Source organism: Dufourea novaeangliae, unplaced genomic scaffold (genome assembly GCF_001272555.1).
Source record: "Dufourea novaeangliae isolate 0120121106 unplaced genomic scaffold, ASM127255v1 scaffold89, whole genome shotgun sequence".
Classification (NCBI taxonomy): Eukaryota; Metazoa; Arthropoda; class Insecta; order Hymenoptera; family Halictidae; genus Dufourea; species Dufourea novaeangliae.
This window is the reverse complement of record NW_015373988.1, coordinates 1,889,657-1,903,540: the sequence shown is the minus strand read 5'-3', so window position 1 is coordinate 1,903,540 and position 13,884 is coordinate 1,889,657. Positions and strand designations below refer to the sequence as shown.

Genomic DNA, 13,884 nt, shown 5'->3' with positions numbered 1-13,884 from the left:
CGGGTAAGTAGGTAGTACTCCTGAACATTAAATATTTCATAAATTAATAGTCATATGTGGCTGAAACAAATACCATTGTCTTCAGAATTTCACGCTCTATCTCTTTGCTAAACCTCATTGAAAAGTCAGCGTTACATCCGGGGACCTTTCCTTGTCAGTACCAAGGAGTCTTCGAACACTCACCGAGGATTTACTGTAGATTATTCTCAGGTAAGCCTAATGAACATTTGTACAAAGTTGCATCAAAATCGTCGTGTATCAGTCACGGTGGTTCCCTTATAAGATTTTCATTCAAGGATTTGCTAATCAGTTGATGCTTCCAGCTGATTAGTTGATGTTTCCAGCTGATCATGAGGATTGTTGATCAGTTCCATTGTGAGGGGCGGGTAGCCAGAGCGATAAACCGTTTGAAACGACCTGTAGCTAACTGTCCCCCTCCGAGCACTGCCACGGCTGGGTATCTGCGCAGAAGAGAGAAATATCGAGTAGTGTAGCGTGGACTCGTAAGCACGATCAGGCCGGCTTTTACGAGCGGCTCGATATAGCCGCTGCTGCGGTGCGCTCGCGGCGTGAAACGAAACGGCGTATGTACGAAAGCAGGTACTGAACGCGTGTGTTAAACGTCTCTTCCATTCTCACCGGACGAATCCAACGCGAGTGGAATAATTAATAAAAGAGGCGACCCAGCCAGGAACAGCTAGGACATATACATATATCGACGAAAGTGGTTCCGCGCCGGCAGACATGGGGCTCAAGGATTTCCGTGTAATCTTCGACAATCCTTGGAGCACGTATTATCCAGGACAGACGGTCAGCGGGAATATTATCGTCGTGCTGGATAGCACAAAGAAGATCCGCGGTATGTTTGCGACTGTGATCGTTATACACAGTTCGAGGAACGAATCAATTGAACTTTTTCAATTTTTTTTTTACACATAATTTAGTAAACTAATGTCCCTTTACTTCACAAAAGATCTCAAGTCATTTGGACCAATTTTAAAAAAAGTTGTTCCGTATTAAAGAGTGTACGAATAATTTTGTCCAGTACTGTATCTGCGTATATTGCGTCTGTTGCATGTCATTTTCGGATATACGATGATCGACAGGTGTCTACGGATTTTAGAGGTTTGAGAGACACCGAGCTCTACGTAATGCTTATTTTGACGATTAATGCGTCTAAGGTATTTTAAATACGCGGTGACGGGATGTCGGTATTGAAGGTCGCTGCTTTCAGTATCCTTGAGATATGTTGGAATTCTGCCTGTGGCTGTAAGGTGAAACGTCTCGTGTCACAATTTCGAAAGATTTGAGTTTGTGCGTTAATTGAGCTGGAGAACAACATTTTACATGCGGCGTTTTTCCTGACAATCACAGATAATAGAGTTTAGAATTATACCAGCTCAATATTGGAGATATCAAAATATTAATATTGGAATATTAAAATATCACCAGGCAGCAGGTGCATTATTGACGTAACAGTATTGAGTTTTCCGAGTATCTCGTTTCGTGACGTTCTTGAAGTTTGTCGCGTGTTTATAGTACATTAATAAATAATTAAGCTTCCTGTTCATGTTAAATGATCTTGAGAAACTGTTTATGGTGAAAATACTACAGTACTATCTTACACTTTTCCTCTTTTTTTTACTAAGCAATCGAAATTATTCTTTTAGACAAATGTAACAGTAAATATTACAGAGCAACGAAAACTTTTCTAATAATTTTAATTTTACAAGAAAGTAACATTTAGCTACAATGAAAAACGTAGAAGAAACTCTTATAATAGAAGCGAAGTTCAGTTTATGAATATACAGAGAAATTTAATAATCATGTCGTCTTCGACGTGAAAGTCCTGAAATGCATCCATTGACGAGCTGCAAGATTTATGCAGTTCTATCTTGAGTTTCCGTACCAATTTGTACGGTGACATCTGATGCATATCTCGCAACTGCTGTCACCGCATTCCCAGCGAAGATTTTTCTTTCCCGCAAGGTGTAGTTTAATTATAGCGCGACCGTGTGCACCCGCGCAGTAGAAACGGACAACCGCGATCAGCCATGGAACATTTGTTTCTGTCACGCTATATTGTTCTTGTAAAGCGTTATGCGTTCGACAGTGTGTTTCCCCTTAAAACAGACCACCTAAATATCTCCTCTATCATACGAGAAATATTTTTTTGTAATTTAAACGGTAGCAAAAATGATATAAGTAAATTTAAAATTTCTAGAGTTTAAGGTAATTTCTAGGTCATACTATTGTATATGGATAAATGGGTAATAATGTTGGCTATAATATAGAACAGGAAAAATTATGTGCATAGACGTAAAAAAACATGGGTGACCTTGAAAAAATTGGTAAAAAATGACACAAACAAATTTTGCCGTCGTCCAAGTTGATAATTGTTACGGTCTTTTAATTGTATACATCTGGTTATTAACCTTTTCCGACCATAGCATTTTCGAGAATAATATTTAAGAAATATTGATTATTCGTTTTTGTTTATATAAATAATTTTTTTTAATATTTCTGTTTTTTTTCTGACATCCAATAAATAACTATATGTATATGAAAAATTTTTTAGGTCGGAAAGGGGGTTAATGTTTATTTTTATCTAGGCTGTGTTAGCTAGCTTCGATTTGGTCTCTTCTTTCCGCGTCAGCAACTTGCATTATTCTGGCTAATTATTCGAAACACTTCTGGCATCAGCTGTATTATTAAAGACGCCTTCTTCGCGCTGGTACTGTCATGTAGTTCGTGCAGTACCGAGAATTAAGCGTTAAATGCTAAAATTAGATATACTTTGTTAAAGTCTCATTAAACAGCCCGGAGGGTTTACTTTGTAAAATACTGAGGCAGGATTCATTGTGTCTTTAATTAATACGGACTGAGGCAAATTGTGGATATGCATTTCAACATTTTGTGGCAAACGTTGTGCAGCTAATAATTTGTGGTTTTTAACTATTCTTAGAAATCAATTTTTAATTGACATGTCCACCAAAACGGTTTATTAATTGATGTAATGCTGTAAAAAGTAAATTTCTAGTTCTTCTATATGTGTTAATTTTATCTTTCTAATTCCCACACGAAGAATTGTATTATTACGTTGTTTTTGTAGGCATTAGCGTGAAAATAAAAGGTTTCGCGAATACATGTTGGACAACGGACAAACAAGAAATGGACGAGAGGGGGCAATACAGAGAAGGAACCGAAACGGTTTCCGGTCACGAAGAATATTTCGAAACGAAATATTATCTTGTCGGATCGGCTTCGGGTAAGATTCTAAAATGTTTTCTTCACTGTAAACTCCCGCTAAAATGTGTTTAATCACTCGTTCAGGTGGTGAGATCGAAGTACAAAGCGGCGAACACAAGTTCCCATTTAAGTGTGCGTTGCCCATGAACATACCGAGTAGTTTCGAGTCTGATTTTGGGTACGTCCGGTATATCGTCAAGGCAACATTGGATCGTCCATGGAAGTTCGATCATGATGTGAAAATTCCTTTCACGGTGGTGCAACCATTTGACCTTAATCAAGAACAAAGAGCTTCGGTACGTCGTTTTTCTTTTCAACTGGCTGTAAAGTTTAATATACATAAAGTGTTTCAAGTATAAATGGGAAATTTATCGTAATCGTCACAAGAAGCTAAAAGTTAATTTTTCTAATTTCCTTTCGTTATCCGTTTTCAGGAGAAAGTTCAAGAGGAGATGACCAAAACGTTTTGCTGTTTATGTTGCGCGAGTGCGCCTTTGACCGTCAACTATTCTTTACCAGTCAGAGGTTATGTACCGGGACAGGCAATGCCAGTAGCGATTAACGTTGAAAATGCGTCTGGAGTAACGGTGGATACTGTGAAGCTCGTTCTCTGTAAGGTATACACAAATTACCGTGTCTTTTAACAACAAACATTGATACTATACAATGTGTTTGATGATAACGATGAATCGTGAAGTCTAGATCGTAACTTTCCGCGCAACCACACCGAGTACCGATACCAGAACGGAAGAAATCGTGGTAGCGGAAGTTGGCAAAGGACCCGTCGAAGGTGGAGGAACGGCCGAATATCTACAGTATCTCGATATTCCCCCGCTACCGCCGTCAAATCTCGCGAATTGTGGGATCATCGATCTAGAGTACAATCTGAAGATTGTCGCATGTGTGTCAGGATGGTTAGTATAGACACGTATAAATACTAGTATATCAAATTACTGGAACATATGAGGTAACCAAGAAACTTCTGTTGTTCGCTCATGCGTTGCAGTTTGAATAATCATGGTGACCAAAACAGTTCTATCGCTGTTTGAGGTGTAAATAAAAATGTTTGGATTTTATATATAAACAAATATAAATACATATAGATATACATATATTATTTTACGTAAGATATACAAAGCATTTTTATTTATACCTCAGTAAACGACAGAATTTCTTTGGTCACCATGGTTATTCTAATTAGAGCGCATACACGAACGTGTATGAACGAAGCAAGGACTCTCTTGGTTACATAATAAAATGCCGATCACCATCAACCTTTAACTAAAGAGGACTAGTACGGCTCAAAATAAGACGAAAGTCGAGAATAACGAAATTGCGTTCGAGACTTCATTTTCAAGAAAATCGAATTCGAAAATTAATTTGAAACGCGTGTATCCGAGATGGTGGTGTAAGTAGAAACGGAATGCAATGCACAGACGTGCTAAAAGAGTCTCCTATACACAAGGGAAGGCACGGAAGTATCCTCCTTCGATTTTGATGAAACTTCGTATGTCTGCTAAGCAGTCAAAAATAAGGGATACGTATTTTTTTTTATCGCCTGAGACGCGACTGTAAGGGGTGAAACCACCCCTCGAAGTTTCGATCCGAAAGTACTCGAAAACTAGAGGAGGTATATGAAAACTTTTAATGGACGAGGTTTGCGGTTTTTGTGTAGAATAACATGCTGCTAACAAATTGTCCAAAATATAATTTGTTTATAACAAACAAATTTCGGATCGAAACTTCGAGGGGTGGTTTCACCCCTTGAAGTCGCGTCTCAGGCGATAAAAAAAAATACGTATCCGTTATTTTTGACTGCTTAACAGACATACGAAGTTTCATTTAGATTTTCAAATTCGATTATCTCGAAAACGAAACCTCAAACACAATTTCGTTATTCTCGATTTTCGTCTTAGTTGGGAATATAGAATCCACTCTGTGAAAGTGTACCATAATTATTTTAATACCCTGTATAATATAACTCGAAGAATAGGGACGCATGAAATTTCTTCCATTAAAGGACATGAACAATATGGAATGTGTTAAATCGGTAATTCTGTTTCAGGTATCACAGAAATTTGTCTAGAAACACTCTCATATTTGTGGGCACGATACCGTTAGTAAACTATCAGACTCCCAGCGCTCCGCTGATGGATCCGTCGAAACCGGAAATTGGATGGACGCCGCCGGAAGGAATCGCAACATCGAATTTATACCCGAATTTACGTACGAATATAAGCTATTTTATAAAGTTTCTCTTTTAAAGAATCAGTTTCGATATTTTCCACAAGGGTTTTAACTTCAATACAATTTCATTTTAGCTCCGCCATCATACGAGGAGTCGACCAATGGTGCTAGAAGTCTATGGGAACGTGGCGAATCCGATCATATTTTCGGCATAACGAATCGTTTTGCTCCAAAATATCCGGTGTACAATTTTGGACCTGTTCAATGAACAACGAAGCAAAGACTATACTAATCTAAAGGGAAATCACGTGTTTTATATTGCAGCCTAAAAAGCACATTTTGAAAGCTTTACAATCAAGTTAGACGTTCAAGATTACCGTGGACATTTTCAAGCTGGCAGTCTCAGTTCTCACGGTTGTCAATATATGAAGTATTTTTAAGAATTAAAAAGATAATTAGCTCGTAGCATATAAGATGTCTCGAATGATATTCACAAGCAACAGGTATTTTCAAAAATTGATTATTTTTCGAATTATTTGTTGATGAAAGTAATATTATAATATCTTAATGCGTGTAATAGCATTTTTTATTAGAAGAAATTAATGTTAGAAGACATATGCTATTAAGAAAAGCCTTACAGAGTGAATTTTGAGACTTCTCAAGCTTAAGTTCGTACACGAAATTTATGTGCCTGAATTAATATAAGTATTTGGCCAATGAAAGACGCACAACACATAAATACTCATAATGGAAACGATCAAAGTCTATAATGGTTTTTTTGCAATTGTCTTTTTTTTGAAGAGTGTACTCGTATGTCAGAATTAGGTCCAAAGCAATATGATATAATTATTCTTGAACGGCCGTTGTCTACACAATACCTGCCATGAGAATTCTGCTTAATCTACACTTTTTATACGTATATATGATTATGTATTATTATTTATGTGCGTATATGATATTCGACGAAAGGAGGAGGAGAATAAACATGATTATAAGATCTGTATTTATATTTACCATGTTGTGAATAAAATGTATGTTTTTCATATATGGCAATTTTTATGTAGCACCCTATATATACCTGCGTCGCAGAAGTAAAGGGCTTACTGCCCCCCCCCCTGGATGGAAAAAAGGAGCTTTTTCCCCACCCTACAAGAAAAAAATTGGATTTTGCCTCCCTCTCCCTTCCCACAATTACAATTTTTTTTCGTAATTTTTAATGTTGCAGTATACGTTGAAACACAACCAACAGCCTCTATTAACAAAACGGATACATTTGCAACGATTTATGGCTTTAAAAACAAAATAAAGTGTGCCTGGCTACGTACAGCTTTTTTCACTGTGGCAGTCGATGTGTTAATATTTTTGCCCCCCCCCCCTCGACTGATAATCTGTTTACGCCCAAGGTGATTGATGTTCGTTTATTGCACAATTTCTGGAATTCTGGCCCTCTAGAGTCCCGAAATGTGCAATAAACGAATGACTACTGTATACCTTGTTTGTACTTTTATGAAAATAGGCCCCGTCAAGTGGCGCCGTCTACATGCATAATTACAAGTTATTCATGAAATATACATTTTGCATTACCGTTAATGTCGTTTAATAAAAAAAAGTTCACCGATCACTGTACAAGTATGCATAACACATTATATTCAGTGTTCATACCACGAAATAATGTTTACATATGAAAATTAAATTTAAAATTAAGAATTAAAAATTTTGTATGCTTTGTTAGTTAATCCAGTTTTATTTCCTGCCTACGAAATTTCACTAAACGTTCGCGGTGAACTAGAATTTTGTTTTCTTTGATTGCAGCTCAATTAAAATTAGTCTGGCGCTGGTTGTCACATTTCCCTTTAATACTGACAACACTAAAGACGTCATATGTATAGATTAAAGAAATAATATTTTCTCTAGATTCAATTACCTTTTAACAATGCGTTAATTTTTCTTTCTTCCAATTTTCCACTTAACTTCTGCAGATTAGCTTCCTCAATACTTGTCCTCTGCAATGAAAGCTTTACCAGCTGCAGCTAAAATAGACTTCACATAAATTCACCTCTATAAATAGTATAATTTAATTATTGTTTCTAATTCTCGTGTTACAAATGTTTTGAAAGCCAAACATTTCCTACATCATTTTATAATTCCTAACATACCGAAAAGAATTCATGCACAATGTTGCATAAATGTTAAATACGTGATACAACGTATTTGCATAATCTAACGAAATTAATATAAAATTCCTAGGTACGCAACTCGCTACCCTTTACATTCTTATATCGATCCCATGAATCGAATGTTCAGCGGGAAATGTATTATTCAGAGATATGAAAAATAATATATTCTTCGTACTTCGTTTAGTCACGGCACTAACATTCAAGGTGTTTATTGATTTGTGGTTGATCATATTTTGCGGAAAGATTTCCACCGATAACCTCGGGGTACAATTCGTCACACACGTATACAGCCTATCTGGTATTCGCATCTTGACAACGAACAGCTAGATTTCGTGCTGCTTCGCTGCCATGTTTACAGAGGAATGATCTTATCGTCGACGGACGGTGGGTATCAGATTAATCGTGGTTCCACATTATTTGTCGAAGAATTTCCACCCGAATCGATACAACTGTGACAATCTTGGGATTGTGAATACAGTAACACGTGTTCCACTCTTTTCGTACCCTGTCGGTTAATGAGGCCCGTACTATGATTGCCAACTTGTCGAATATGAGCGCGAAAACACGTATACACGTACCGCGGAAACAAAAGTAGCACGGTACAATTATATTTCCATGTATGTCGTTCTGTATGCGTATACAGTACCTGCCAAAAGTCTATCAACCTTCAGGTTTCTCAGGTACATCTTCGTTCAGAGTGTATGGATACCTAACAAATTATAATATATTTTAATGGTGGGTATAATTAATTAAATAAATGACTTAGTTATGAAGATAGGAATTTCTAAAAAAACAATTTTATTTGGAATCTACAAAATAAGTTAAACTGAGTGGTGAACTTTGGAACATCGTAATAAGAATAAATGCTAATAAAATTTTAATTCTGGTTGATGTATTATGTTTTCTGGAATTTATAGATTTTGCTGGAGTCACGATACGCCACGAGGAACGTTCACAGGGCGTGGCAATAATTACCGTTGATAATGGTAATTATTGCTTCGCACGCCTACATATACATATATACAGCGTGTTCCAAAATAACTTCGACTCCCGGAAATGAGGGGTTCCTGGGATGATTTGAAACAACTTTTTCCTTAGCAAAAATGTTATTCGAGGCTTTGTTAACGAGATATTAACGAAAAACCCCGACCAATCAGAACTCGACCGGCAAACTCACGCTCTGATTGGTCGGGGTTTTTTGTTAATATCTTGTTAACAAAGCTTCGGATGAAATTTTTGCTAAGGAAAAAGTTGTTTCAAATCATCTCAGGAACCCATCATTTTCGGGAGTCGAAGTTATTTTGGAACACCCTGTATATATTATACTTTGGAACACCCTGTAGTAAGGTTACACATTATATCGCAGAAATGTGCACTAATTGCTGCTACAAAATACCAATTAACTTGTTTCATAATTGATTTTTCTGTACGAGCTTGGTGATATTTTAAGAAAGGAACGGTAACTTTATTTTTCGTCAACGAATACACACCAACAACAATTTTTGCATCAGTTGCAAGTCAGTGAATTAATTCGTCGATGCATAAATTGTCACAATTGGTAACGTTTGATGTTGATTTTCATGTGACCGACCAGTGTTCTTAATCTTATTAAATAATTGCATTACTTAAAACGATTGGACCTAGTAAAACGACTTTAAATTAACGTTTATGTAAAAGTAATAAATTCTAGTAACTTTTTCTCTCGTCTGTTTTAGTTCGATTGAAATGTATATTTTACGGTTAAATAAATTGTTAAGGGGTATGCGTATTTATTATTGTTTTTTGGGGGATGTAATTGAAAAAGAAACGTGTGTCACTTTGTTCGTGTACTTTTCAAGATTAAACAGAGGCATAGCGAAATAGAAGCACTGGACTTTACGTACCTTCGCAGTCACTTAAGGTTGATCGATCACGTGGAAGTATCACTGGGACAGTTTCTCGTCCTTGGGAGTGCGAAATGAAATATTCGTGGACTATGATCTAACTTTTGTGCGGATGTTCAACTAGCAAGGGTAGTATGGATCGCGCGAAAGGTAGGCCGCCTTTGTTTGAGGGATTTCGTCATCAAGTCGTCATCGAAGTCTGTTGTTATAGCCTATGGAAGAACCATTGCGTGTGACACACGTGTCTCGAATCATAAGAAGAACGAAATTAAACAGCTGTAAACGTGAAACGATTCAAATTTAGTAATTTTATGCGATCAATCGCATTATTTAGTACGGAATTAGAGTTACGAATACGGCTAGAGTCACTTTCCTTCTGTAATTATACTTTCATAGAAATTGTTAAATACTTCCTACATAGCACACAGACGGCTTAAGACAGCTTAATGACTGCTTAAAGGCCCCTCGGACCTAAAATAGCCGTAACATGGGCGTCTTCAAGGCGTCGTGTGCTATCTGGGTGTCATTTTCGTTTACTTTGTCACTAATTATTTTCCACAAGATTTCAAAGGTAAAAATCGTGGAATAGATGTTTGTTTGATTGTAAATTTGTTTGATTGTATCAACGTTTATAAGCAACAGTTACGACCATGCTAGACTGAGGTTTATTCACAATGAGAGTCGAAACGAAACAAGCACGGTGAAATATAGTAAGGAGGCAGACCAACAACTTGAGCTCAATGGTATAAACTTGCGGGTATACGTCGTCTGCATAGGCGACAAGCTTTTACGATACGTCGACACGATATTATTAAAACAGGCAGGTAACTCGTCAACGGAAACACCAATTTCGAAAACCTAACAGATAAACTGGACAAATAGGGTAAATGTCGCAATTACTGCCCGTGTCCTTAACACTGTCGTTTTATTAATTTTAAAAACGTAACGCACTAAGAATTGTGTCCAGAAAATTTTGTTATTAAATTGGGACTTTGACTTGTATATAAACAAAGAAATACATTCACTTGTATGTATCTAGTATTTAAAAATTAATGTTCAAAAATGAAACTGAAATATGAGTGTTAAAAAGCTGACTATGTATGCAAGTAGGAAGTGATGGCGAAATTATATTAAAGAAAGGGCCGTAATTTTACTATTGTACAAAATGAATTGTTAAAATATATAAGAATTACTTTAATTTTTAGGTGACAGTTATAGGGACACTGGGATTGCTCGGTGATTTTAATTGATTATTAATTAATTCTTCGTATTTAGTATATACAACTATTCTTTTTAATGATAGAGATGTGAAATAATATTATGTTCTAAACTGAGACGATTTCGAAGTTACGTTACAATCTTAAGGTGGCAACGATTGGGACATCTACCCTAGAGTTTGTTCGTTAAAGTAATGGTTAGTTTTGTAAAACATCCCAAAAATCGGGATAATTTGTTTTTTCTCTATGAACGCATCAATTTTCAGGATCTGTTTGAATTACGCGGGAATACTGTAATTATTGCACACCGTGTACTTTCCACTACACTTCCTTTTATTAAACTCCTAACTTCTAATTTTCTAAACTACGTAACTAATTTTAATTTAAAGAAAAAACGAAAGAAAAAGTAACTAACAATCAACTAAATTCCATTTCATTTAAGCAGCTCTGTTCCATTCAGAGCTAACTGTATTGTCTTCGCGTTCAATCTCGTGGGATGCCGTTTTAATTTCTATCTGCTTTTTGTTTTTCACACGTATACACATACATACCTCCGTAGTTGGCACCTTTGCGATTTCCCGGGAAAAGTTCGGTCGCCGTAGGCGACGTTATAGAACAGAAGTTTCCCTTCCAGAATCAGCGAGGTCGTGCTCACGCTGGTGGGTGCGTTACTTGCCTGTGTTTTTGGTTCACGCGGTCGACGATCGATAATACAAAAGGTATCGGTACGTGTCACCGATCTGGTAACGGTGACGTTGGAGTTAATCGCTCGATCGCACATAAAGAGTCATTGCTTAACCATTACAGACTTACGTAGGAGGGAGCTGCTGGAAGTAGTCTTTCTATCGATTTAAGCGGATACTTTACTATTAATTTAACTTTCTTAATTAACGAAAATTTCTTCATTCTCTTTAACAACTTACTTTAGTGTAGCTTTTTAATTATTTGTTTGTTTCTTCTGTTTTTTTTTTAGGTAACTACTATTGATGGCTACTTTGCAAAATACAAATGATTTCTTGTTTAAAACAGCTCTTGATATATTATGGGAAGAAGGAACTAAGAGTTTCAGAAAAGTATGAAACCAAAATTACCTATATTTATCTAATCCGTCCGAACAGGTGTATTCCGATTGTTCAGTAACCACGAATATTTTGCTGCCCACAGAAGGGTTGATCGCGCTCGGGACCGTTCCAAGTACAGTAGAGCCTCCCATATCCGCACCCCCATTATCCGAACGTTCTAGTATCCGGAAGTTCTGTTATCCGAATAGACGTTTCGTCGCGATGTTTACATACAATCTTATATACACTTTCCCGTATTCGGTCAAACGAATTCTGTAGAATAACAGTCGAGTATGAAGCTAACAGCGTGCGATATTACAATGGCAACTGAACGAAAACATGTAGCTCTAACTATTGAAACGAAATATAAAATAATTAAAGAGCTCAAAAATGGCGAAAGTGCAATGAAATTAATTATTTTGTTGAAAAACTAAATTTAACAGCTAAAATGATATGGGATCCTTAAATATCGAAACAAGGTATCAATTTTGTAAATTTCCACTTCAATGAATAAAGTTCAATATAAAAGGTAGTGATTGTTCTATTATCCGAAAATTCCCTTATCCAGCCACTTTTGCCTCCCTATTAATACGGACACGGGTTGCTCTACTGTATATCGTTCTTCGTTCTTCGAGCCCCACAACAAAAATACCGCGAAAAATTCCACCGTACCCGCGTCTCCTCCCCTCAATTCCGTCTCTTGAAATCGAAAGCTCAAGCAGCATATACGAAGCACACACACACATCCAAACGGGACCTGGCGTTTGTTTACAAAACGGCCTGGTAAGATTCTAAGCGTCGCAGTTGGCGCGCCTGCCTAATGAGCAGGGGTAGGGGGTGATGCGCGTGAATGTATGCGCGATGGACAGAGGCGCGCGTGTTACGCCTCCTGTCAGAGCTGTCCGTCCGTATCGCCGCAGGACGAGTTGTGTGTCTCTCTCTCCGTAGAAAAGCCGCACATCGTGGTGGTGGTGGTGTGTGGTGGCGGCTCGCCAGTCTCTCTCTCGAGGGACCGATACGTAATTTTTTTTTTCTCTCTCTCTCTCTCTCCCGTTTCGCCGTGTCCTATGGGTTTTCGCGCACAATCGATAATCGAAGCGTGCGCCTCTCATGCGCTCCAGTGTACACGTGCACGCGAACGCATCGGTGGTACACGTGTCTATCGTGGTTGACAGGTGTGCATCCGGTCGGCCGCCGTCGCAGTGTTGTTTCTCGACCGCGGTACCAGCAGAACCGTGTGCAACCAGGGAACCTGGTGAACGGGATAGAACGGTTCCCTCCTCCCCTGGGTGGGCGCAGGAATCGATGCGACCAGGATCAGGGGGAATCGTCGGCTACACCTGACGGGAGCACGCCTGTTTGTGATATGTGAACCGGATAACTCGATTGCCTGCACGGGATATCCTGGCCCTGGTACACACGTCGTCGTCGTCGCGATCATCTTAGCTTCTCTCTTAACGGGTAAGCGTTCCGGCTTCTCATACGATTTCTTTTGTTTTGTTTTCTGACTGTGGGATGCGTTTTGCACAAAACGTGGGTGTTTTTTTTTTTTTTTTTTTTTTTATTTGGAAGTTTTGTCTAGGGTTTTGTTGTTCGTTAGTGAGAGTCAATGGAGAGATATTGAAAATGGTGTATTGTGTTAACTAGAGATGGACAGTGTATTAGGAGGAGGTTCGAATCTAACTGGATTGTTTCGAATGTTTCATAAATACCTGGAGAAAGGAAAGCAATACTTTTAAGTAGATTCGAATCTAGACGAAAAAGATTGAGTAGTCGAACCTTTTATGTGTACTTCGATGGAAGTTCTCTATTCTTTGCAATTGTATGTGGTTTAATTACATTTATTTACCTAAATTTTCTTTTTGAGCAAAATTAATCTGTTGAAAGTTAAATGTCCGGTACAATGAATGACAATGATTCTATCCCCACCTCACTAACACTTAGAATTCGAGTACTGCTTGTGAAGAGTTCGATCTTTCTAACATCGAGCTACTTGCAAGTATGTTCTCGAATCTACAGGTACTCATTCCAGAGTTCGAAATCAATTTGTATAAGATGATTACATTTCAAGTATGCTCTTGTTGCTTTTGAGTAACAATTAAAACTCACG

At 37.7% G+C, this 13,884-nt stretch overlaps 1 protein-coding gene across 1 annotated transcript; it reads left to right on the top strand.

Annotated features, from left to right (window-relative positions):
- The first annotated feature begins 499 nt into the window (after positions 1-499).
- On the top strand, positions 500-5,754 carry LOC107187563 (arrestin domain-containing protein 3). The gene is made up of 7 exons (XM_015575688.1): positions 500-859; positions 3,113-3,268; positions 3,334-3,545; positions 3,684-3,866; positions 3,952-4,163; positions 5,315-5,475; positions 5,571-5,754. Exons 1-7 carry the CDS (start codon positions 745-747, stop codon positions 5,702-5,704), a joined length of 1,173 nt encoding a protein of 390 aa, XP_015431174.1. The 5' UTR covers positions 500-744; the 3' UTR covers positions 5,705-5,754.
- Positions 5,755-13,884: the final 8,130 nt, after the last annotated feature.